General features: G+C 44.2%; 1 protein-coding gene across 1 annotated transcript in view; it reads right to left on the bottom strand.

The window, feature by feature from the left end:
• Positions 1-27,793, bottom strand: part of CARMIL2 (capping protein regulator and myosin 1 linker 2) — a 1,059,949-nt gene that overhangs the window by 383,676 nt on the left and 648,480 nt on the right. Inside the window, exon 30 of the mRNA XM_075188807.1 lies at positions 25,808-25,874. Within this exon, the coding sequence (XP_075044908.1) occupies positions 25,808-25,874 (67 nt within the window). The remainder of the gene's footprint in view (positions 1-25,807; positions 25,875-27,793) is intronic.

Genomic DNA, 27,793 nt, shown 5'->3' with positions numbered 1-27,793 from the left:
GACAGTCAATTGTTTTGTGAAAGACTTAGCGGTCTTACGACTTCCCCTCTGGGAAGATGACCGACTAACAGCAGCAACAGCAGCAGTGGCAGTAGTAGGCATACCGCTGCAGGATTCCTCGGATGAATCCCGTATTGAGGAGGACTCAGTCTGGCTGCTGACTTGGGCTGCAGGACTGAATCTGATGGAGATTGTGGAGGAAGTTGACGAGGAGGGTGTTGCTGGTGTGTATCCAACTGGACCACGGGATTTAGGTGTCCCTGTACCGATGAGGGTCCTAGCCCCAGTTCCTGAACTAACCACTGAACTATGAAGGTTATTCAGGTGACGTATAAGGGAGGATGTTCCTAGGTGGGCAAGATCCTTACCCCTGCTTATTTGAGCTTTACATAAGCTACATATGGCCATACATTGGTTGTCTGGATTTGGATAAAAATAACTCCAGACCGAAGAGGTGCATTTTTTGGTCTTCTGACCAGGCATGACGATGGGCTTTTTCATCCCATGGACATCAGCTGTTTCCCCCCCTGGTGCCTCATTTACAATAACAACATCACCATCCTCATCATCAAGTTCCTCCACAGCGCCAGCTACATCATCAATAGCCTTCTCCCGAGCCACCTCTTCCCGTACAGTGATGGGAAGGTCAGGCTTGACAACCACCAACATCCTTGGACTCGCCTTGTGGATTTGTGATAATTTCTCTTTAGAAGGCAGAGTTGTTTGCTGTTTTGTTGCTGACAGCATAACTCTCTTCAATTTTTTGTAGGGGGGGGGGAGGAGGAGGAGGGCTAAGATCCATGGGTGAAGCTGAACCACTAGTCATGAACACGGGCCAGGGCCTAAGCCGTTCCTTGCCACTCCGTGTCGTAAATGGCATATTGGCAACTTTACGTTTCTCCTCAGATGATTTTAAGTTTCTCTTTTTGCTACTTTTTCTTAACTTGGGCTTTTTGGATTTTACATGCCCGGTACTACGAGATTGGGCATCGGGCTTGGAAGACGACGTTGATGGCATTTCATCGTCTATGTCATGACTAGTGGCAGCAGCTTCAGCATTAGGAGGAAGTGGGTCTTGATCTTTCCCTACTTTATCCTCCAAATTTTTGGTCTCCATTATATGTAGCACAAGATACTGCAGAATGTGTGAACTTGGTAATATTGCAGTACCAATGGACTTATACTGCTGGATTGGTTTTGCAAATTTGGTTATAATTATTATATATTTTTTTTTTTTAAAATTTTTTATTTTTTTTTACTTTTTTTTTATTTTTAAAAAACTTGGGAATAGTGGGGAAATAACTATGCCCTTAGAAGCACAGAGCACAGGACACAGCACCACTGGACTGAACAGGACACGGCACAGGACCCAGCAGCACTACGGAACTCAGCAGGACAGAGCACAGGACACAGCACCACTGGACTGATACTGCAGAATGTGTGAACTTTGTAATATTGCAGTATCAATGGACTTATACTGCTGGATTGGTTTTGCAAATTTGGTTATAATTATTATATTTATTTTTCATTTTTTTAATTTTTTATTTTTTTTTACTTTTTTTTATTTTTTAAAAACTTGGGAATAATGGGGAAATAACTATGCCCTTAGAAGCACAGAGCACAGGACACAGCACCACTGGACTGAACAGGACACGGCACAGGACCCAGCAGCACTACGGACCTCAGCAGGACAGAGCACAGGACACAGCACCACTGGACTGATACTGCAGAATGTGTGAACTTTGTAATATTGCAGTACCAATGGACTTATACTGCTGGATTGGTTTTGCAAATTTGGTTATAATTATTATATATTTTTTTGTTTTTTTTAAATTTTTTATTTTTTTTTACTTTTTTTTTATTTTTTAAAAACTTGGGAATAATGGGGAAATAACCATGCCCTTAGAAGCACAGAGCACAGGACACAGCACCACTGGACTGAACAGGACACGGCACAGGACCCAGCAGCACTACGGAACTCAGCAGGACAGAGCACAGGACACAGCACCACTGGACTGATACTGCAGAATGTGTAAACTTTGTAATATTGCAGTACCACTGGACTTTTACTGCTGAATGTGTGAACTTGGTAATATTGCAGTACCAATGGGCTTATACTGCAGGATTGGTTGTGCAAATTTTGTGGTAATTAAAAAAAATTAAAGTAGTTTTTGGTATTTTTTAAAAAAACTTTTTTTTTAAACACAGGGGAATATTGGGGAAATAACTATGCCCTTAGAAGCACAGAGCACAGGACACAGCACCACTGGACTGAACAGGACACAGCACAGGACCCAGCAGCACCACTGACCTCAGAAGGACAGAGCACAGCACACAGCACCACTGGACTGATACTGCAGAACACAGCACAGCACAGCACAGCACAGCACAGCACAGAACTAAACAGCACAGCACAGAACTAAACAGCACAGCACGAGATCTACCAGGACAGAGGACCACCTAAGACACCCTCCCTCTACCCTGATCAATGCCCGAGTGAAGATGGCGGCGACTAGCGGGGAATTTATAGGATCCGAGTATCGCGAGATCCGACAACGGGATTATGAGTCAGAGCCTCAGTTTCACATTTGAATTTGGCGCCAATACCCGGATCTGTCTCGGATCCGACTCGGATCCGCAACGTTCGGGTGGGCTCGGATTTCATAAATCCGAGTGCGCTCATCCCTAGTTGTGATGCGCTGGAACTCCACCCTCTATATGCTGCAGAGGATGGAGGAGAAGCAAAAGGCCATTCAGGCCTACACAGCCACCTATGACATAGGCAAAGGAGTGGGGATGTACCTGAGTCAAGCACAGTGGAGACTGATTTCCGTGTTGTGCAAGGTTCTCCAGCCGTTTGAACTTGCCACACGAGAAGTCAGTTCCGACACTGCCAGCTTGAGTCAGGTCATTCCCCTGATCAGGCTATTGCAGAAGCAGCTGGAGAAAGTGAGGGAGGAGCTGGTAAACCATTGTGATTACACCAAGCATGTAGCTCTTGTGGATGTAGCCCTTAGTACGCTTTGCCAGGATCCGAGGGTGGTCACTCTTTTAAAGTCAGAGGAATACATTCTGGCCACCGTGCTCGATCCTCCGTTTAAAGCGTATGTTGTGTCTCTGTTTCCGGCGGACACAATTCTACAGCGGTGCAAAGACCTTCTGGTCAGGAGATTGTCCTCTGAAGAGGACCGTGACATGCCAACAGCTCCACCCTCATTTTCTTCCACATCTTTGGCTGCGAGGAAAAAGCTCAGTTTTCCTAAAAGAGCCGCTGGCGGGGATGCTGATAACATCTGGTCCGGACTGAAGGACCTGCCAACCATTGCAGAAATGTCTACTGTCGCTGCATTGGATGCTGTCACAATTGAAAAAATGGTGGAGGATTATTTTGTTGACACCATCCAAATAGACATGTCAGACAGTCCATATTGTTACTGGCAGGAAAAAAAGGCAGTTTGGAAGCTCCTGTACAAACTGGCTCTATTTTACCTGAGTTGTCCCCCCTCCAGTGTGTACTCGGAAAGAGCTTTTAGTGCAGCGGGGAACCTGGTCAGTGAGCGGCGAAGGAGGTTGCTTTCTCACAACGTTGAAAAAATGATGTTTATGAAAATGAATAATCAATTCCTCAATGAAGTACAGCACTGCCCTCCAGATATCACAGAGGGACCTGTGGTTGTGGAGTCCAGCGGGGGACGAATTGATAATGTGTGAGGAGGAGGAAGTACACACTGTAGGGGGAGAGGAATCAGAGGTTGAGGGTGAGGACGACATCTTTCCTCAGTAGAGTCTGTTTAGTTTGTACAGGGAGAGATGAATTGTTTTTTCGGTGTAGGGGCCCAAACAAACCAATCATTTCAGCCACAGTTGTTTGGTAGGCCCTGTCGCTGAAATGATTGGTTTGTTATAGTGTGCATGTCCTATTTCAACAACATAAGGGTGGGTGGGAGGGCCCAAGGACAATTCCATCTTGCAACTCTTTTATTGGCATTATGTGACCATTCAACAGTCGTTTGCCATGTTCAAAAAGTAAAACAAAATGTCAACAAATTCAAAAAATTAAACCAAAAGTAAAATGCCCTGTCATTATTTAAGACAAGAGGTATTGACGTGCTAGAATTACTGTAGTGTTTATATGTTATAAACACTACACTTGGAAGTTGGAGGAGGTATTGTGGCCCCGGTACCAAATTTAGTACTGGGGCCACTCCACTATGCAGTCCAGATAGAGGTGTATCAGATATTAAACAACGTTGACTGTTGCTGCAAAATTTTTAAATAATATTGTGGTCCATAAACTTTTTTGGTGGAATTCAGACCCGTGGAGGGTTTTTTAATTATATTGTGGCCCCGGTAAAAAATTGTGTACCGGGGCCACCCCACTACGCAGTCACGAAACTATTTTTTTGGAATTCAGACCCGTGGAGGGTTTTTTAATTATATTGTAGGGACCACTCCTCTACGCAGTCCAGGTACATTTTTTGGTGGGATTCAGACCAGTTCAGGGTTTTTAAATTATATTGTGGTGACCACTCCTCTACGCAGTCCAGGTACATATTTTGGTGCGATTCAGACCAGTTGATGGTTTTCTTATTATATTGTGGTGACCACTCCTCTACGCAACCAGGTACATTTTTTAGTGCGATTCCGACCAGTTCAGGGTTTTTAAATTATATTGTGGTGACCACTCCTCTAAGCAGTCCAGGTACATTTGTTGGTGCGATTCAGACCAGTTCAGGGTTTTTAAATTATATTGTGGTGACCACTCCTCTACGCAGTCAAGGTACATTTTTTGGTGCGATTCAGAGCAGTTCAGGGTTTTTAAATTATATTGTGGTGACCACTCCTCTACGCAGTCCAGGTACATTTGTTGGTGCGATTCAGACCAGTTGAGGGTTTTTAAATTATATTGTGGTGACCACTCCTCTACGCAGTCCAGGAACAATTTTTGGTGTAATTAAGACCAGTTGATGGTTTTCTTATTATATTGTGGTGACCACTCCTCTACGCAGTCCAGGTACAATTTTTGGTGTAATTAAGACCAGTTGATGGTTTTCTTATTATATTGTGGGGACCACTCCACTACGCAGTCCAGAAAGATACCTCGTTGCAACGTTTTGGACTAATAACAATATTGTAAAGTGTTCAGAATACACTGTAAATTAGTGGAAATGATTGTTATTGAATGTTATTGAGGTTAATAATAGCGTAGGAGTGAAAATAAGCCCAAAAACTTGATTTTTGAACTTTTTATGCTTTTTTCAAAAAAAACCCGAATCCAAAACCTTAAATCCGAACCAAAACCTATCGGCAGGTGTTTTGCGAAACAAATCCGAACCCAAAACCTCAAGAAAATCCGAATCCAAAACACAAAACACGAGACACCAAAAGTCGCCGGTGCACATCCCTACCGTTAATACGGTAATTACCCGCGGAATTTCCGCGAGTAAACTACCGTATTAACGGTTTTCGCGTGCAATATTACCGTATAAACGGTAATATTTTTTGAGCGCTCGTTTTGCAGCGTTAACGCTGACAATTGAATACGCCCCATAAAGTGCTATTTTTGCATGTTATTAACCTCAGACTTACATTCTTAATTTCATACTCACACTCACCATTCCGGAGGATAAAACAGATCTGCACCCCAACAGGACAATAATAAATATATCAGGTACTGCATTCATTTAAGAACTATAAGGACAAAGTAAACTTTTTCCTCTACTTTTCTTCATAATGCACCAAAAGGAACTTGATTGCTCCTCTATTTATATACTTGGATATGCAGTCATCATATGCACTGTGAATCACGGCTATCAATCATATTCTATTTGCATTTTCATTACTATTGTGATTGTTTGCAACATTATGGTTTATACAGTACATAGGTGCATCTCATACTTAACATTTGTCTCCTGCATCAGATATATTTGAGCAGTTTCTATAGACACACATCTGACTCACACTACAGGAAAACTGAGATTAGGATTAAGCATATAAGAATTTATTATTGTTATTATTATCAACTTTTTTTTATATAGTGTTAGCATATTCCATAGCACTTTATAATTGGGAACAACACAGTTATAAATTGACACAGAGTATTACAAAGAGACAGAGAAGTAAGAGGGCTCTGCTCTGAAACTTACAATCTATAGGACAATAGGGGTTAATACATGATAATACATGATGTTAAGTGCTACATATTGCTTATTGGTCCAGCCAGATTGCAAAGGTAGAAAGTGCTTAGTGGGTATATAATCCTATAGCACAGCAATGTTAGTCAGGGGGTCAGGAATTATAGGGTTGATTGAGTATAGAAAGGATGCATGCAGGTCTTATTTTAAACTATGCAGAGCCAGTGCAAGTCTTCTCGGCATCCTAGGCAAAGCTTCAGTCTGCCACTCCTACTCTTCACTTTTGTAAAATGAAAATAATAATTCTTACCCCCACAAATAAATTAATAGCACTTACCAATAAATAATTAGCCCCCACCAACACACTATCATTAAATTAATAGCTGACCTATCACCCTCACCCCCCTTCCCTCGTAACATTAAGAAAAATCCCCCCTTCCCTCATTACATTAAGACAACACCCCTTTCCTTTTTATGTTAGGCCAACCCAGGGCCGGTGCTAGGGTTCTCGGCGCCCTAGGCAAAATTTCAAGATACCGCCCCCCCCCCCCCCCCCTTCCTCGCGAACACACCAAATACCTTCCTCACAGACCCTTACCTACTCGACTGTGTGCATTTGTGTTTAAAAAAAATAAAAATTAGCCTTACCTTCTCCAGCGGTTCAGATGCTGTGATGTTTGATGCAGAACACTGTCCAGACTCCACTGCAGACACAGGATTTCTAGCGGGGAGGTATCCAGGTGTTAGATTTCAGGACACCTGCATCACACCACTGCACCCCCCTCTGAATCACACCACTGGACCCCCTCTGCGTCACTTGCAAACTATGGTGTAGAAATTGTACCCCATAGATTGCAAGTCAAATATAGAGCATGAGGTGCCAATAAAATAATTATTTTATCCACCATAGTGTTTAAATCAAATATATAGCATGAAGTGCCAAATAATAGTAATTTTTCCACCGCATAGTTTGCAAATCAAATATAGAGTATGACGTGGCAAATAGTCATTTTTATACCATTGAAAAATTACTATTTGCCACCTCATGCTCTATATTTATTTGTCAAGCTATGTGGGGGGAAAAATGATTATTTTGCACTTTATGCTCTATCTTAGATTTAAAAACTATGGTGGATAAAATAATTATTTTATTGGCACGTCATACTCTATTTTTGACTTGCAGCAAGTCAAATATAGATCATGAGGTGCAATAAAATAATTATTTTATCCACCATAGTTTTTAAATCTAAGTTAGAGCATAAAGTGCAAAATAATAATGAAATCCCACCCCCAACATTTTTTTTTTCCCTCCACACTTTATAATTTTACCTTTGGGTATCCCTTTTTAAAAAAAAAAGAAAAAAATTAATACTACAAAAAAAATTAAAATTAAATATACTCACCGTTTTTGAGGCTGGTCAGCAGATGCAGGGAGGCTCTCCTTTAATGGCTCAGCAGAGCAGTGATTGCTGGGAGGGGAGGGGAGGAGAGGGGGGCGTTGGGTAGGAACTTTATTCACACTGTCTGTCACAGACAGTGTGAACCTAATAACAGGCGCCGCCGGACAGACTATCACTAACGTCAGTGATCATGTGTGAGATGCGCCGGGCAGCCGGCGCATCACACTGAAGAGGACGGCGGACAGTTAAAAAACATCCTGCCGCCGCTGCAATTCTCTCACAAATCTAGTCAGCGGCACCCTGCAGGTCCCGGCGCCCTAGGCAACTGCCTAAGGTTGCCTAATGGGAGCGCCGGGCCTGGGCCAACCCCACTCCCTCATTACATTAAGACAACCCCCCATCCTCTTATACTTACTTTCTTCCAGCTGTGTTGTGTTGGAGAATAAGACATTGCCTCTCTTGCAGCCTGCACACATGGGATGACGCGTATCGTCAGTTGTGCTTCCCATGTGAAAGCTCTGTGATGGACATACATAGAGGAGGGAGGGAGGAGGCAAGTACACATGGGGAAAGGAGGGAGGAACAGATCTTATGATCTATAGCTGTATGATGGTGTCTAGTCCCAGAGGCAGGGCCAGCCACCATGAACCATGCATGTCCCCAGGCCCCCTTCTTAATGTGGCTCTAGGGGGGCACCTCAGTTGTGACCCCCCAAAGACTGACACCCTAAGCAGCTGCCTAAAGCTGCTTAGTGGTAATGGCAATGTCACGGTTGCCAAGGGTGACCTAGGAATCCCCTGACTCTGCCTGATTTGGCACGACTCACCCAAGGGCGCGGAGACTAATGGTTAGGTGGTTTTCACCAGGAACCCCCTGCAAGGAGGGACCGCAGGTCGCGGTCCCTTGAAGGAGTGCCAGGCAGATTGGTTCAGAGGTGCCGTGAACAGAGGAAACAGTCGAGAATGTACACTAAGGAGGTAACTGTAGCAAATGGAGTCACTGGAACAGCGGGAGTTCAATATAGCCAGCCGACTGGAGAGACAGAACTGTAGCTGAACACAATGGTGGTAACTCAGTATGGTAGCAATGGAGTCACTGAAACAGCAGGGGCAAGGAGAAAATGAGCCAAGTCCTTACTGCTTGTAGGTAGTGAGCACAATGAACAGGTACTTGACAGGAGACTCAGGTGCTTTAAATACTCTGCCAAGAGGTTGTAGCCAATGAGGAACGAGTGGGAGGGCTGAAGAAGGGAATCGGGTCTGCGCATGCGCAGACCCCAGAGCAAGATGGCGCCTGCCATCGGACGGATGCGGCTGTGATGCCGGGATCACCGCCTGAAGGAGGATGGTAAGTACGCCGGTACCCGCTAGCGTGCCCAGTGTGTGACAGGCAAGTTTGGAACTGTGTAGAGGAGCTAGCCTGAAGAGGTGGGTTTTCAGAAAACACTTGCAGACTAGTGTAAAGTTTTGTTGTCCAATGGAGGGAATGCCACAAAGTGGCTGTAGCCCGAAAAAGGCCTGTAACTGGAAATGAGAGCAAACAATGTGTGTGGATGAGAGATGCAGATCTTGAAGAAAAGCGGAGGTATCGATTTAGGAGATATTTTGAAACAAATGAAGAGATGCAAGTTGGTGCCGTTTTGTTGATACACTTGTAAGTTAGAAGATGTATTACATATTGGATTCAGTACAAATCAGAAAACCAATGAAGAGACTGATTACCAGATTAGCAGTAGAAATGAGAATTGTGTGTATATAAATCTAGCCACTCTGTGCAAAATAGATTGCAGTGGTGAGGTCTGATTCAAGGAAGACCAGTGAGAATGGTATTGCAAAAGTCAATGCCTGAGGTGATGAGTGCATGAATTAAAGTTTTTGCAGTGTCTTGAGTGAGATATGTGCATATTCTGAAAATGTATTTTAGATGTATATAACACGTAATATCAAACCACAGAATCCTCAGAAGATCCTATATATATATATATATATATATATATATAGCAGTTGTGCCATAAAAAACTTAGGCCTATGCCTTCACTGTGATGAAAAATGTCCTCTAGTTCAAGTCTGCCCTAACATGCAGGGAAACACCAGCATCTAGATGGGCTTGGAGAAACCATTCTAGGTACCTTCTCCAAAATTGAACTGAGCATCTATACCAGTTGAGCTCAGGCATGTTGGGAACTTGATTTTGTTAATGTATTTTGTATTCCTAAACTGTGGTCCTGCAGGAAACTCTGGAGATTGTGATTTTACTAAGACTTTAGGTATTTTGTTTCCCCTTTCCAATTTTAGCCCTGGGTAATAGACCGTTGACATATAGTGGGATTTCTGTAGATAATCTACACACTGACAAGATGGAGAATTAATGAAGGCATTTTTCGGTTATGTAAATATAACATGGACTGCTTGGCAGATCAGTGAGATAACCACATTGAGGTAATATAGTCTTCAAAACTGTTTAACTCAACCCTTCCATGTTATACCTAGTGTTCCCCAGAGTATACCCTCATGTTACTCCAAACTATGGCATTTTACCATGTCATAAATCATATGAATGCTCTATTGATCTGTAACCTGATACAATTGCCTCTATAGGAAAGGTTATCAACTTCTGATAAATGTGAGAGTGAGGCTAGACAGGAATACATGGAGGGCAGTCTGCAAAATAGGGCAGCACGGTGGCTAAGTGGTTAGCACTTCAGCCTTACAGCACAAGGGTCATGAGTTCAATTCCCGACCATGGCCTTATCTGTGAGGAGTTTGTATGTTCTCCCTGTGTTTGCGTGGGTTTCCTCCAGGTGCTCCGGTTTCCTCCCACACTCCAAAACATACCGGTAGGTTAATTGGCTGCTAACTAATTGACCCTAGTCTGTCTGTGTGTGTCTGTCTCTGTCTGTCTGTCTGTGTGTGTGTGTTAGGGAATTTAGACTGTAATCCCCAATGGGGCAGGGACTGAGGTGAGTGAGTTCTCTGTACAGCGCTGCAGAATTAGTGGCGCTATATAACTAAATGATAATAATAATAATATGTAATAAGAGTTTTGTAAAAAAGGGTCAAAACCTTTGTGTTCATTTTAACGCAGTGCACTGTATACGGGGACAACAGGTTTAGAAGTATCCGTTAAACCTTCTTGTAATGACCTTCTGTGGAGAAGAGCATTTCTTGGCATGTTCAGAGCAATGTAATAAAATGCTTCAAATGTGACACAAATGTGATATGTAATAAAAACGGTGCTCTGACATGATTTATATAAGCCAAAATAAGGCTAAACTGTGCATTAGTTTGTGAGGATTCTATCTCCAGAAAACAGTTCACAGTGACAGCTACTACACGTTCTCTCAATTCCTGTATTCAGCAGTCTGCTAAAAACTACAATCTAGCTAGTTTCGTCACCTGGACTACTGCACAGCTTTCCTTACTCTGCAATCAGCCCATCAGTAAAAAGGACAAGTCAATCACAACATTTACCTTCGTTTTACCATATCTTTGCGGAAACAAAGTTTAACTTTGGATTTGTTTGCTTGTGCTTTGATGACTTGTTTTGCTGGACTATACATGATTTTACCTTCTCCAACCTGCTTGCAATCACTTTCTCTCCTCGGAACTTACCTCCTTCATCTTAGGGGACTTTAATATCCCTATTGACAATCCCTCAGACTCTGCTGATTCCAAACTTATCTCCCTCTCCCCCTCACTCAGTCTCTCTCAGTGAACCTCCTCTCCCTCCCACCACAGTGACCACTCCCTATATCTTGTCTATTCACAGCTCTGTTCTGTTTCGGACCTCATCAATTCACCTTTTCCTCTCTCTGACATACATCTCCTCTCTTTTAGCATCTCTCCACCCCTCTCACCTTCCCAATCCGCTAAGGTTACTCTCACCAGGCGTTATCATGACACCAATAATCCTACCAAGTTCTCCTCATTCCTGATCTCACTCCTCTCCTCTATCACCACTTTTTCTTGCACTTGACTCTGTCGCCCTAGCTATCACCATCAAGCTTCATTTGTCCCCACCTCAACCATGGTACTCAAAACTTACCCGCTATCTTCAAAAATGTTCTCGCAGTGTAGAACGGCTCTAGAGAAAGTCACACACTCATGCTGACTTCCTTCACTTCAAGTTCATACTGGCCTCCTACAGTTTGGCCCTATCACTCTCTAAACAATCCTTCTTTAAGGCTTTCATTTCCTCTCAATCCTACAACCCTTGTCGCCTTTTTAGCACCTTCAACTCCCTCCTCTCTCCTCCCCAACTCCCACTGCCCTCCTTGATCTCTGCTACCCACTTCACCTCCAAAATTGAGTCAATACATCATGGCATCTCCTCCCAGCAGTCCCTTCTTGCCGTACCCTCTCCCCCTTCCCTACCCACTTTGTATCTGTGGACGTTATCTCCTTCCCCTCCTCCCTACTTGCTAGCCCACCCTCCTTCTTTTCCTTCACTCTGGTATCTGTAGATGACATCCGCATCCTTCTCTATGCCTCACCCCACCTCCACTTGTCCACATGACCCATTCCCCTACCACTTCTTCCGCTCCCTCTCACGAGGCCTGCTCCTAACTTGCCCACCTCCTCAACCTATTCCTATCTGCTGGAATCTTCCCCTCCTTCTTTAAACATGCTCTTGTCTCCCCCATACTCAAGAAACCATTCCTTGACCCTGCCTCTCTCTCTAATTGCCACCCTATTTCCCTCCTTCCGTTTGCCTCCAAACTTCTCAAACAACTTGTCTACAAACCTTTCAACTCCTTTCTCTCATCTTACTAACTCCTTGACTTACTCCAAACCGGTTTTTGCCCTCTCCACTCCACTAAAACAGCCCTCACTAAGGTCACTACTAACTTCTCTTCACTAAATCTAAAGGACACTTCTCCCTTATTATCCTTCTCAAACTCTCTGTTGCCTTTGATACCATTGACCACTCCCTCTGTTTGCAAACTCTTAAATCTATAGTGTCACGAATAGCCAACCCTGGCTACTCACTGATTTAATATCTTATTATATACTCACACAGTCAGACAATATATCACCTCTATTTTGTCAAGAAAACCTATCCTAACTACCTTTACCAGTCACAAACTGCACTTTGCGCACTTGTGATTTGGAAGTGTTTACGGTATGGGGTAATACACAATCCCAGCACTTAATCTTCTTCTCACCTATCGCACAGGCTACAGATTTGCTGAATTGTCCCCAAACAGCACTAACACAGCCACACCCAGTTCGGTCTTGCCACCACCTGCTGAATAAGGTCAATAGTACTCCAATATTCTGTCCCACACTGGCACACAATGAGCACTCCTTCTTATACGGAGTTAGCAAGGCACACACCAGCAATGAAAGGGTTAACCCCTAACCCCTCAAGACTCTATGACACAAATATACATACAGACACACACTATGCTTGGTATACAAATATATTTACAATTCACACCTCAGCAATGAAAGGTTTTAGCATGGTCAAGGAATATTATCTCTTCAGCACAGGCAATGAATTAATTTAGAGCAATAAGCACATGAACTATTACATTTAGAGATTTAATGTACAAAATATATACATGCTATTAAAAACTACTAAGATGACATGACATACATACATAACAAGCAAAACAGTTTAAAATAAAGGGATTAAATTCAGGATATAACTTACACTTAAGTGGTATATAGTGGCTAAGGTAAATTGGCCTGAAAATGGACAGCTTACCAATAAGGATTGATTTCCCAAAAGACTGACAATTTGCCCCTTCACAGCACAGGTTTTTTTTTAAGCAAAATGAAATGGGATGGCCTTCACAGTGGCAGTGTTGATGCTAATAGGGGGTTAGGAATGTCCCCTGGGTGTCAGAACTCCCCCTTCAATCTCCTGCACATTTAAATACAAAACATTATGGAATTATAACAATGAGACATACCTTTCCCAAAGATATGTGAGTACAGCTGTTGCCTGATACCGCTAGTACCTGTAATTCACAACCCGGTGTGATTTCTGCTCCTCAGTATTGACTGCACACAGATTTCCCAAAATATGAAATATAAAGACATTTTCTTTGAATCTCATATTTCTATATACCTGCATAGAGAGCCTTCAAATGCTGCCTTTGATTGCATGGATGTCAAGCTGTGAACAGCTCCAAAAAGTCTATTCAGGTGTCCAAAAAATTAACTTAGGTCAGGATATAAATCACCACAAGGGCCTTTGAAGCTGTCACAGGTGGCACTGCTATCTTCTAAAACCAGGATGTGCAGAGCCACCAAATAAACATACAACAGTCCTTCTGACTTCACATTTTACACCATAGTATTACAATTTATCAATGGATTCAGTTGATATATCAAATAAACACTGCAGTTATGATTTAGGCCTTATTCACCACAATTATATGATGGTTTAACCCTTATAACTGTGAGTTCTCTATGTTCATGAAATGTTAATGAAATATAGGCATCTGTGAAACTGTCCTCTCCTGGTTTTCCTCTTACCTCACCAACCGCTCCTTGACAGTCTTTACTCATGACTCCACATCCCACCCTCTTCCCTTATTTGTCTGAGTTCCCCAATGTTCCATTCTTGGCCCCCTGCTCTTCTCCTTCTAATCCTACTCCCTTGGTGTCCTCATCCGCTCCTTTGAACCAGTACCACCTCTATACTGATAATACCCAAATCTGTCCTTCATCCCCTGACCTCTCCTCTTCCCTTATGTCTCATGTCTCCTGAAGTCTCTCGGCCATCTCATCTTGGATGCCTCAGTGCTTAAAGTCAATATTTCCAAGATTGATCTAATCGCCCCCCTTCCGGGGCTCTCCCCCCTCTCCATTTCTGGTAATACTACCCTCCTTTCTGTCCCTCAATTCCGATGCCTTGGGGTCATCCTTGACGTCTCCCTCTTCTTCAAACCTGTTCCTCTAAATAGCCTGCTAAGTGCACCTCAGAAATATATCCAAGATACGGCCCTCTCACCACGGAAACCACCAAAGCTCTTATTCACTCTTGTAATCTCTCGTATTGACTACTGTAACCTACTTCTACTTCTCTCTGACCTACCTGACACTCACCTTACCCCACTTATGTCTATCCTCAATGCTGCTGCCCACCTCATTTTTTCTCCCACCGCGTTATCTCTGCTGCCCCCCTCCACCAGTCCCTACATTGGCTTCCCATTACCTACAGAATTAAATTTAAACTCTTTACCCTACATTCTCATCTTTAGCTACACTCCTCGCCACCCCCTCCGCTCTGCCAATGGCCGCCGCCTCACTACTTCACTGATCACCTCTTTCTACTCCTGCCTCCAGGACTTTGCACAGGCTGCTCCCCAGCTGTGGAAAGATCTCCCACGCTCCATCAGGTTATCCTCTAATCTCAAAGGCTTCAATTGTGCCCTTAAGACTCATTTCTTTAATTAAGCCTATCTGCCTTCCTCCTAACTCCCTTGTCTTTTATTTATGAGGCGGCACAACGGGTCTGCAGTGCGGTACATAGAGCTTGGAATAACAGTACAGGTTAACAATACCTAGTCATCATCATCTATTTATTTATATAGCGCCACTAATTCCTAGCAACGGGACGCTTCTTTCCTCGCTGTCTCCCTCCGCCTCTGGCTCCTCTAATCATTAGCCTGCTGAACCTATTTAAACCTGGCTCTGGCGCCATCAGGGTGCCAGAGTAACAGGTTAAACCTGGTGTTCCTGGTTCCTGATCCTGATTGTGCTCCCTGTGTTCCTGCTATATTGTTGTGACCCGGCTTGGTGACTTCTCCTTCATCTTGTGACCCTTTTGTACTGCGACCTCGGCCTGTTGACTACCCTCTTGGATTCTCCCTGGTACTGTTTATTCCTGTTTGGCTCGACCCGGACTGTCTGACCCTTCTACACTACACCAGGGACTGGCTAATAGGACCGCGACCTGCGTACCCTGTGCAGCGAAGTCCAAACCTCCTTGCGGGGGTCCCTGGCGAATACGAGGGGTACGTTAGACTCCGCACCTATTAGTTCAGTAGCGTTAATACCGGTTAGTACCCTGCTATCAGTGGCGGATCCAGGGGGGGGGCGATCGCCCCCCTTAGCAGTGTCTTGCTGCCGACAGCTACACACTGTGCAGGTCCGTTCAGCAGTGACAGTGTGCTGCCCGGCTGCTCTGATTGTGTTTTAAACACAATCAGAGCAGCGGGACAGCACACTGCCACTGCTGAACGGACCTTCACATACTGTGCAGCCGCCGGCAGCCTTAGAAGTCGGAAAGGGGGTGGGGCCTAAATCGCCCCCCCCCTACATCGCCCGGGGTATAGTAATTTCCTAGATGCGCCCCTGCCTGCTATTGTTATCCTCAGAAGGCTAACGGCCTGACAGTTTACTCTGGCCATGACAGACGGCTCTGGTGAACCCTCCGCTCGAGACCTTCTCCTCCATTTAGGGCGGAGAGTGGAACAGCAAGAAGGTAACCAGGCCCAACTCCTGCATTGTATACAAGGGGTAATGTCCCGCCTGGAAGCATTGAACCTTCCTCAGGCAGCGTCCCCGACTCCTTCTACTCTTCCCAGCACGAGTAGTACTACCTCCAGGACTCTTCGGATTCCCACTCCCGAGAAATTTGACGGTAACCCTAAGGGATGTCGAGGATTCCTCAATCAATGCTCCATCCAATTCGAACTTGCACCGGAGAATTTCGCCTCTGAGAGGGCCAAGGTGGACTACATTATTTCTCTTCTTACTGGACAAGCCCTGGCCTGGGCCTCCCAGCTTTTGGAACGTGATGATGTATCCCTCTCTAACTCTGCCGTATTCATCGAAAATTTCCGAAAAGTGTTCGATGAGCCCGGTCGGGTGTCTTCTGCCGCCTTCAGCCTTCTTGCCCTCCGTCAAGGATCCCTTTCGGCTGGTCAGTACGCAGTTCAATTCCATACTTTCGCCTCCGAATTGGGGTGGAATGATGAGGCCCTGACAGCTACCGACTGGCAAGGGTTGTCAGATCCCATTAAAGATGCTCTTGCCTCCCGGGACCTTCCAACCAAACTTGATGAACTGGTATCTCTAAGCATTAAGGTGGACATCCGTCACCAGGAACGCTCTTTGGAGAAAAATCAAGACCGACGCTCCATTCGCTTGGCTCCTCGCTTACAGTCTCCGGCCCCTCCAGTAGAAGAGCCTATGCAGATTGGGCGTTCTCGTCTGTCTCGGGATGAGAGGGAGTGACGGATTAGGAACCACCTTTGCTTGTACTGCGGAAAGTCCGGTCACTTGCTTTTAACTTGTCCTAAAAGGCCGGGAAACTCCACCTCCTAGGCAATAAAGGGAAGGTTGTTCTAGGATAGAGTCTCCATACTTCCTACTCTCTAAAGGATACCAACTTTTTGATGCCAGTCATCCTCAAGTATATGGATACTTCTCTGGAATGTTCCGCCTTCGTGGATTCTGGATCCGCAGGGAACTTCATCTCCGCCACTCTGGTGTCCAAGCTTCAGATACCCTCTCATCTATTGCTGCAGCCTTTGGTTCTCACCGCAGTTGATGGTAACCGCGTCAGCAACGGCTCCATCACCTGTATCACGTGTCCAGTTTGGTTGCAGGTAGGGGTTCTTCACCACGAGTGGATCAAGTTCCTGGTCATTCCGCAGTCCGTTAACTCCATCATTCTGGGTTTACCCTGGCTCCGAACGCATTCTCCACAGTTTGACTGGCGTCATGCCCAAGTATCCTCCTGGGGTTCTTCTTGTTTTGACAAGTGTCTCTGCAAAATCCACCCACCTAACCACTTGCCTTGTCTTTCTATCACCTCTCGAAGCAAACTCCCAGAACCGTACTTAGAATTCCTGGATGTTTTCTGCAAGTCTGCCGCTGAGAGTCTTCCTCCACATCATGCGTGGGATTGTCCCATCGAACTTATACCTGGGAAAGCTATCGCTAAGGGTAGGGTCAATCCGTTCTCTCTACCTGAAGCTAAAGCGATGTCCCAGTATGTTTCTGATAATCTTCAGCGGGGATTCATCAGGAAGTCTTCCTCCCCCGCAGGGGCTGGATTATTTTTTGTTAAAAAGAAAGATGGCTCCTTAAGACCCTGTATAGACTACCGTCGCCTGAATGCAATCACCATCAAAAACCGTTATCCTCTTCCTCTGATTGCTGAACTCTTTGATCGCATCCAGGGTGCCAAGATTTTCTCTAAATTGGATCTTAGAGGAGCTTATAATCTAATACGAATTAGGAAGGGCGATGAATGGAAAACTGCATTTAACACCTGCGACGGGCATTATGAGTACCTAGTGATGCCCTTCGGGCTCTGTAATGCTCCAGCAGTGTTTCAAGATTTTGTCAACGAGATCTTCAGGGATCTTCTCTACCAATCCGTAATTGTCTACTTGGATGATATTCTAATATTCTCATCTGATCTGTGTTCCCATCGTTTCCATGTCAAGACAGTTCTCTCCCATCTCAGGAAATATTCCCTGTATTGCAAGCTCGAGAAATGTCTCTTCGAATATTCTCAGGTACCTTTCCCTGGTGATCTAGTATCTGGCACTGGTCTCCAAATGGACCCTGAGAAAGTAGAAGCCATCATCAACTGGCCGTTACCCGCGAACCTCAAAGCTACACAGCGTTTCATCGGATTTGCCAACTATTACCGCCAATTTATTAAAGGTTTCTCTTCCATCATCGCTCCTATTACGGCCTTGACCCGCAAGGGGGCCTGCTGCAAATCATGGCCTGCTGAAGCGATAACAGCCTTCAGAACACTTAAAGAAGCATTCATCGCGGCTCCCATCCTTAAGCAGCCAGACCAAGGGAGACCTTTTCTGCTTGAGGTTGACGCTTCTTCAGTAGGAATTGGAGCTGTCTTGTCCCAAAGATCTTCGTCTGGTTCTTTGGAGACGTGAGGATTCATTTCTAAAAAAAATTCCAGCTGCGAATTAAATTATGGGATCGGAGACAAGGAGCTTCTAGCCATTAAAATAGCTTTGGAAGAATGGCGCTACCTTCTCGAAGGGGCATTACATCCAGTGCCTGTAATGACTGATCACAAGAATCTTACTTACCTTCAGGAGGCCCAGTGCCTCAACCCCCGCCAGGCTCGCTGGTCTCTTTTATTTTGCCGATTCCAGATCATCCTGACCTTTTGTCCTGGTTCTAAAAATTGTAAAGCTGATGCTCTATCCAGATCATTCGATAATTCGGATTCCTTGGCCTCGGCAGAGAACAAGACCATCCTTAAACGTATTCAAGTGGTGGCAATTACCAACTCCTCCTCCATCACTCCTCCTCCTGGACGTTCCTTTGTGGACCCGCATCTTCGGACCAAGCTCTTGTGTTGGGCACACGAATCTAAATTTGCAGGTCATGCCGGTTACAAGAGGACTAAGGAATTTCTTTCCAGATATTATTGGTGGCCTTCCCTGGGTTCTGATGTTCGCAAGTTTGTGTCAACATGCTGTGTATGTGCTCGTCACAAGACGCCTAGGCAAAGTCCTTCTGGTCTTCTACTACCACTTCCCATTCCTGACTCCCCGTTGATCAGTATTACGATGGATTTCATCACCGACCTTCCTCTGAGTCACGATTTTAATACCATCTGGGTCGTGGTAGATCGCTTCTCCAAGATGTCTCACTTCATCCCATGTAAAGGTTTTCCTTCAGCTCCTGAGCTCGCTAACCTGTTTCTAAAGAATGTCTTCCGTCTCCACGGGTGTCCTCAGGAGATCATCTCCGACAGGGGACTACAGTTTGTGGCTAGGTTCTGTAAAAGCCTTTTCCACCAAGATTGGAATTAAACTCAAATTCTCTTCTGGCTATCACCCTCAAACCAATGGACAGACGGAGAGAGTAAATCAGGATCTGGAATGTTTCCTGCGATGCTTTGCTTCTGAGAATCAAGCCTCTTGGAGTGACCTCCTTTATTGGGCCGAATTTGCCCATAATAATCTCTTACATTCTTCTTCAGGTTATTCTCCTTTTTTTTTTAGTCTATGGCAGACATCCTACTCTTCCTCTTCTATCCGAGACTCCAGCTTCTCCTGTGCCTGCTGACTCCCTCATTCACGATTTATCACAAATCTGGACCAAAGCCAAGGCGACACTTTCTACTTCGGTGCAACGATATAAGATTGCTGCCGACCGTCATCAAAAGAATCTTCCGGTACTGAGAGTATGGCTGGCGACTCGCAACCTCCGTCTCCGAGTTCCGTCAATGAAGTTGGCTCCCCGGTTTATAAGTCCTTTTACCATCTCTCAAGTCATCAACCCCGTTTCTTACAAACTCTCATTACCTCCTTCCCTCAGAATTCATGACACTTTCCATATTTCCTTACTGAAACCTCTAGTCCTCAACGAATTCTTCAAGGAACCTGTCTCTCCTCCACCCGTCAAGACCTACCTGGGGGATGAATTCGAAGTGGAGAGAATTCTGAAGACTCGTTTTGTTCGAGGTAATCCTCAGTATCTTGTGCATTCGAAGAGCTATGGCCCTGAGGAGAGATCTTGGATTCCGGAGGCTGATCTTCCTGCTCCTCGACTCCTAGCCAAATTTCTGAAGACCAACCCTTCTTTGTGGGAGAGGAAGAGGTGGGGTACTGTCAGGTGCCGTCTCCGCTGATCCCCTGTCAGCTGGAGATGGACGCCTTCCTTCTTCCGGACCACAGCGCGAGTGTTGCTTCCGTTGTCTGGCCTGGCGGGCGCATGCGCCCTGTCTCGTCACTTCTTTCCTCACTGTCTCCCTCCGCCTCTAGCTCCTCCAATCATTAGCCTGCTGAACCTATTTAAACCTGGCTCTGGCGCCATAAGGGTGCCAGAGTAACAGGTTAAACCTGGTGTTTCTGGTTCCTGAACCTGATTGTGCTCCCTGTGTTCCTGCTTGTTGTGACCCGGCTTGGAGACTTCTCCTTCATCTTGTGACCCTTTTGTACTGCGACCTCGGCCTGTTGACTACACTCTTGGATTCTCCCTGGTACTGTTTATTCCTGTTTGGCTCGACCCGGACCGTCTGACCCTTCTACACTACATCGGTGACTGGCTAATAGGACCGCGACCTGCGTACCCTGTGCAGCGAATTCCAAACCTCCTTGCGGGGGTCCCTGGCGAATGCCAGGGGTACGTTAGTCTCTGCACCTATTAGTTCAGTAGCGTTAATAACGGTTAGTGTCCTGCTATTGTTATCCTTAGAAGGCTAACGGCCTGACAGTTATCTTGCAGATAACTATAAATACAGCAGATTTGGCTGGAATAAACCAAAAACTTATCTGTCTTCATATGAGTCCTGCTGATATGTCATGAGCCTAGCTTGCCACTGCCTTTTCCTGTACTCCAAAGATGCTTCCTTTTGAGCTGTCCTTTACATTTGGCTTTGACATACTTTTGCTGCAAACATCCCTCAGACAATTGCTCAGCAACCGCTCTCAATGGCTCTTTGTGGGAAGATTCAGCATTATCCTAGCCATCAGTTACACAGCACAACTCACTAACTTCCACCAGTCTGTTTTTGACCCCTCCCCCTTTCCACCAACAATCTCATGAAGCCTCGTAGTACATTCTGGTGCCAAAAATGCCCACGGTTGCAAGGTTTTTGTCTAACTGTCTCTGCATGCTTCTAGTGCAGCCTGGAGCTGTAGTTTGCAGTTTGTCCACCCCAAAATGGCTTAAACAATTTGCAATGAGCTTCCCAGAGACAATCTGGGAGATGTAGATTTCTGCATACATGCATGTATAATATACCTGAGATACGCAGGGTATTACACACCCAACCAGCTCTAACATTATATCCAAAACATTAAAATTTAACAAATAGGTCTAATTCTTCTACATTATTAGCACCTCCATTACATAAATAAATACCCATAAACAAAATAGCAATCAGCATTACCTCCCACATTATAGCAATCAGCAATACTCCTCCTTCACATTACATCATACCTGCCTACTCTCCTGGTATACCTGGGAGGCTCCAGAATTTCGGGGAGTCCTCACGAACTCCCGGAAGAGTAGGCAAAATGAACAAAATTTGCCCCCTCCATTTAATGGCGTGAATATCGTTTTTTATAGTGGGGGTGGGGGTATGGTGATGCGAAATGTCACCATGCCCTCCTCCTAACTCATTTTAAACCTCTTTATAACATTATTATCGCAGCAGCATGCAATCAGATATAAAAATAAGCATTTGTGGCTTTCCTTATCTTAATTCCCCCCCCCATTTTCAAGAAGCATTCTATATAATATGTCTGCAGCCTCAGCTTGCTGTCTTTTTTATATGTGGTTCGTGAGACGCTCTACCCTGGAACAAACGCTGTGTGGGAACCCTTTGCTTAATCCAATGTCCTCAATCTTTAAGTGCTTCCGTTAGTCTCAATGGATTTCTGTATGGCACGTGTTTGAAAAATGGAAGGGCTGCATTATGCATTTTGCTGAGGAGAAAAAGAAAGAGGAGACTGGTACCCAGGGCCAGACTGGGGATCTGGCACTTCTGGACAGAGACTCAGGGACGTGCGGCCGATGCAAGTAATTACATGGGACTGCACCTGTCACGTGGTGCACGCCCCATGTGATTACTTGCATAGACCGCACGTCAGTGAATCTCCATTCGCCGAGCAGTGCACAGGGAGGTGCTGCTGCTCGGTTGGGCATGCGGATGGCTGGATCGGGAAGTGAAGCAACAAGGTAAGTGTGTGTGTGTGACCATGTTAATATAGTGTGTGTGTGTGTGCGTGGCCATGTTAATATAGTGTGTGCGGCCATGTTATTCTAGCGTTTGTGTGTGTGCGGCCATATTAATATACGTGTGTGTGTGGGCACAGTATTTTAATATAGCGTGTGTATGGGCGCAGTATTTTAATATAGCGTGTGTGTGTGTGTGGGCGCCATCATAGAGGCGAGACCAGGCACTAGAGGGAGGGTGGTCAGCCCACAAAGAACAGTGTAGTATATAAAGAATGCAGTGTGCATATAAAGAGTACACAGTCTTTACCTGCCCCCTTAGATTGGGCAGAACAGTAACCAAAAATAGGGATTGTCCCACTAGACCAGGCTTGGCTAACCTGTGGAACTCCAGGTGTTGTGAAACTACAAGCCCCAGCATGCTTTGCCAATATATAGCTGCTTATTGCTGGAAGGGTATGCTGGGACTTGAAGTTTCACAACACCTGGAGTGTCACAGGTTAGCCAAGCCTGCACAAGATTCAGAACATTTGACAGACTGTCCTACCTGTTCTTGCCACTTTTACCACCTGTGGCTGCTGGTTTCTTTAGTTACGGCTTGTCTGGATCCTGGAATGTTGGGGTCCCTATTTGGAAAAAATAATGGGTACATTTAGAAAATTCCAACCAGCCCCGGTGTTAAATCAATAGGAACCACAATTAATACTTAGGCCTTCCTCCAGCCCCAATATTAAAGTAATAGTATTCCCATTTAATAAATCTATTTCCCTCCCTCCAGACAGCCCCTGCAATAAATTAATCGCATTTACGATTGCATAAATATACCTATTTCCCGCAACCATCACTACCATTAAATAATTCATATTCCCATTTAATAAATAGACCTCATGCTCCTCAAACTCAGCCCCACATTCAATTAATAGCCCCCAAACCACCCCATCTTAAATGAATTGTCCCCACTATAAAATTAAATTACCCCACTTTCATCCTACAAACAAAAAAGCACCCATCATTTAGCCACAACCTACCACACACACATTACTTTGCCCCTTCATCACCATGCTGTGCCTCCTTATGATCACACTGCGCCCTCCATGCTGATTTTTCCCCCCCTTCTCCTGGCCCCCCTTCATCTCCCTGTGTCATGCTGCTTTGGCCCCCCATTCACACTCTGCCATGCTGCTTTGGCCCCCCTTTCACACTCTGCCATGCTGCTTTGGCCCCCCTTTCTCACTCTGTCATGCTGCTTTGGCCCCCCTTTCACTCTGCCATGCTCCCCCTTCACTCCGCCGTGCTAGCCCCCTTGCTTCCGTTCCTTCACTTACCTTATCTATTGGCTTCTTTGTTCTCTTCTCTCTTCTGTCTTCTTCCCGACTCCTCTCGGCAGCGCTCCTCACTGAACGTCGGGCGTGATGACGTCACACTCGACATTCAGTGCGAACGGAGCAGAGAGGAGTTGGTGAGCGTCGCGGTCAAGTGAGTATTCTTTTTAAAGTTTTCTGCAATCCCCACCAATGAAGAGGGGAGCAATCAGGGTTGGGGCTTACCGGGGGATAGCCAGGTCCCCCTGTTGCCCAGTCCGACCCTAAGAACAGATACGAGAGTGCAGAACAGCCTGCCAACTGTTGTGAATCTGGTGGGGCAGTCCTGAATTTGGGTGACTGTCTCACTTAGTCAGGATTTAGTCCAACTGCAGGGACAGTTGGGAGGTATGCCCCGCTTCACAGCGTACTGCTTGTCAAGGCAGAGCTGTGTGCATTTAACAGTAGTGCACATAGTATTGCCTGTGTATTTGTCTAAAATGATAACCATGTTACATAAAAGGGGCCCTGCTGTCTTAAAAAACCTGCCCCCCCCCGAGCCTTAATCCAGCTCTGGTTAGGGGAAGGGAGCTGATAGCTGTTCCCGTTCCATGGGCAGGACGCAGCTTTAAACAAGATTTAGTAATATCGTGAGACAAAGAGCTTCCCTGCTCACGCTACAAGAAGTTCCCACCCTGATGGATGTCAGCACCATTAGAAGCATAGATAAGTACAGTGGGCTGGGGGTGTCATAATGTGGCTGGAGGGGCGTTATAAATGTAATATTTTAATACAATATATATATCAATGCCCTATGTTGACCACACCCCCTGCACAATGTGGCCACGCCCTTTTCACAGTTTATTTGCTACTCGTCTATTGAGGGGGGCCCAAAAAATTTCACTGTACCTGGGCCCCAAATTTCTCTTGCCGGTCCTGTCCATACCATTATCTGACACTTGTAAGCCCTATGCTGCAAATAGAGAGTCAAGCTGCTCGTAATACATTTGTATCTCACGGGACACCGTATAACAATGACCTTTGCAAAAAGTACTGTTATATTATTATTATCTGGACTAGAGGTGGGCCTGTGTGTTTTAAATGCCAGGGCTGACTTTTAGTCCCAGTCCGGCCCTGCTGGTACATATGTATAATTAGATCAAGAGACAAGGTACACTATTTATATATTTACTTCCCACACTGACTTGCCTTTCTTTCCTCTGTCAAGCTTGTGTTATAAGTAGAGATGTTCACTGACCCCCGTGTTTTGGTTTTGGTTTTAGATCTGCATTATCTTCGTGTTTTAGTTTTAGTTTTGGCAAAACCGCCCTTGCATGTTTTTGTTTTGTATCACAATTTTTTTCCTAAAATCCCTTTTTTTTTTTTTGCTAAAATCACATAATTTGGCTCTTTATTTATCCCTACATTAATATTAACCTCAATAACATTAATTTCCAATCATTTCCAGTCAATTTTTGTCAAGTGACAAGAACACTGCTACCCCTCCTGTTTCTTTATGAGCAATAGCACTGAGCAATTGCACCGGAGACTAGAGAGTGACAAGAACACTGCTACCCCTGTTTCTGTGTGAGCAATGGCGCTGTATCTCCTGGGGAGGGAGGTACTTATGGAATACAAAACCCGCGAGATCCGACAACGCAACAATGGCGTTTTGCCTCGATTCAGATCTGAGGACGCGCGAAAGTAACGAGCCGGCTTGCGGCCCTACTCAGATCCCCTAAGTTCGGGTGGGCTCAGTTTTCAGAAAACCGAGCCTGAGCATCTCTAGTTATAAGTGCCTGACAGTAACTAGAGCTTTACCTCATATTTTACATTGCTGTTACATGGTCCAATTCTTGTGCTTTATATTTTACATGCTAGTTATTCTTTTATAGGAAATCCATTGCCATTAAATTGAAAAATCTCTCCCCACCTATCACAGGACAAAGACTGGCAGCTGGTGAGCAGCAAGATAAGCAAATGTACGCTAGCCATGGTTCTCCAGGCAATGCTTACAAATTTGGCAACCCTAGCTTAAGTGCATAGAGCATCTCTTTCTCCTTCTCCTTCTTAATTCTACCTTTGAAGTCACCTCTTATCCAGTATTCCAATGCTCCTCAAGGCAGTCCTGTAAGAGCATAACAACTGTACTATACAAATAACACTTTAAAAAACATACTATGAAAATGTCAGTGTGAATGGTTGTGTATGTGTTGCCCACATCTTTATTTATATTTGTTCCTGATGTAAGTTATATTTTGTAATTAAAAAATAAAATACTTCTCCTTAAAGATATTATTACATGATACATGACATGAAATGTTAATTTATCTTACCTTTTAGTGTTGGTGTTGGCCGTATGTTTCTCAGAGTTTTAATTCTTCTTTGCATGTATATTTTACACTGAAAACAAACAAAAAAACATTTTTCAATGATGTGCTAAGATGCACTTGAACGTGAAAAATTATTCATTTTCGGGCATATATTCTTCTAAACATAAAGCTGTTATCAGGCAACAAGGATGATATATTAGAGTTGCACATAACAGATTACCAGCAGTGCAATTTCAGTCTGTTGAACACATGAAAACCAAATGTAAAATACCAGGTGACCTATGGTTTCATTACCCCAGATGATCTAAGCTCTGTAATTGCAATGAAAGACACCTTAACAGGCTGTTAATGCCTTAACACAGAGAGGTTATTCTCTGAGATAATAAGAACCGCTTAACTTCTATTTAGTGCTTCAGCATTACTCAAAACCATAGTTACCTACTCTCTTGGAATATTGTGATACCTCCCGGACCCTGCTTTGCCTCCCGAACTACCAGCTTGCCCATGTACATGTGCACAACAACACTGATTAAAGTGAATTACTTATTTGCTGATGTGGATTCTGAAACATTTGCCCTTTTACTTTTAGCTAGTAATAATCTGTATTCATTTTTGTGGAAAAAATAAAATATGAGTACTTAGCACCTTAGTGTAAGTATGGCTGATAACCAGGTTTTCTGAAATGACTTACACCATTTTATAGTATTCTGTTACTTGTCCTTGTGTTCCAATTTCTCAGTAGACGACAGAACTCACCTTTGTATAAATGACTCCTTTTGTCTTCCTTGCTCTGGTCATTGTATGTAACTTTATGTATTAGAGTGAGAATCTTTCCCTGAATACTAGATAGTTGTTTTTGTTTTTTTTTTGTTTTTTTTTTTATGAATCATTTGTGGTCTGCAAGAACGTAAGAAAATAGAATGAGATACCAGAGATTTAAAGACTTTGGAGAACCCAGTTACTTTAGTCAGATAATAACAGAAACAGGAGAATGATATTAGTGCTTGGTTGATTGCCAGTGAGGCTATATGGCATGTTTATTAGTCGTTAGCAAAATACTCATGAGCAGCAAAGGATTCTCTATAGACATGCAAAGGAAATTTTTCAGATCAAGTTTAGTTTCAGTTACCTGACGTATGAGTCTGTTCTTTGGAATGCACAGTGAGACAGCCCATGACTTAAACAACTATAAGAATGAACTGTATTACTTTTTGAAATATGTGATCAAAAAGGGTTTAAGTAAATAAAATAATTAGAGACTGCAGCCAAGGACAATTTGAGACCAATGTGCATGTGCAAACAAGAGAAAGTTGTTGTCTGGCACTCACAAACAAACAATATATAAATTACAATGTGTCAACATATACATAAAGAAGAATTTCGTGCACAATATATCTATATTGGGATTACATAGTAAGATGGTTACATAGTTGATGAGGTTGAAAAAAGACACCAGTCCATCGAGTTCAACCTATTTTGGATCTCCTGCAATCCTGCACTTATATTTGAAATTAATCCAGAGTAAGCAACCTCCAATCTGTTTCAATTGTGAAAATCCCCCCAGACTCAATATTGCAGTCCTATTTTTACCCTATATCCACTACTATCCTTCATTTTAAATTAATGGTCGTATCCCTGGATACACCTTTCCGCTAAAAATTTGTCTAACCCTTTCTTAAACATATCTATTGAATCTGCCATCACAACCTTCCCTGGCAATGAATTCCATATCTTAACTGCCCTTACTGTAAAGAACCCCAGATTAAGGTCACCTGCCCCGAATAGGTAAGTGAATGACTCATGCACAAATATATGAGTTTAAGTGTGTTTAGCTTTGGCCTCTCTTGTCACGATAGATAACGCACACAGTTGCCTCTTCCCCTTGCAGAATTCACATAATCAATAAATGAACGATATAAAAAACATTAATATGGCATGATACGTGTAATATTACACTGACTAGGAAAAAATAAATATTCTACAAAAAGC

Source organism: Mixophyes fleayi, chromosome 10 (assembly GCF_038048845.1).
Source record: "Mixophyes fleayi isolate aMixFle1 chromosome 10, aMixFle1.hap1, whole genome shotgun sequence".
NCBI classification, from domain to species: domain Eukaryota; kingdom Metazoa; phylum Chordata; class Amphibia; order Anura; family Limnodynastidae; genus Mixophyes; species Mixophyes fleayi.
Note: the sequence above shows the minus strand (reverse complement) of the source record. Positions and strands in the feature narration are given on the sequence as shown.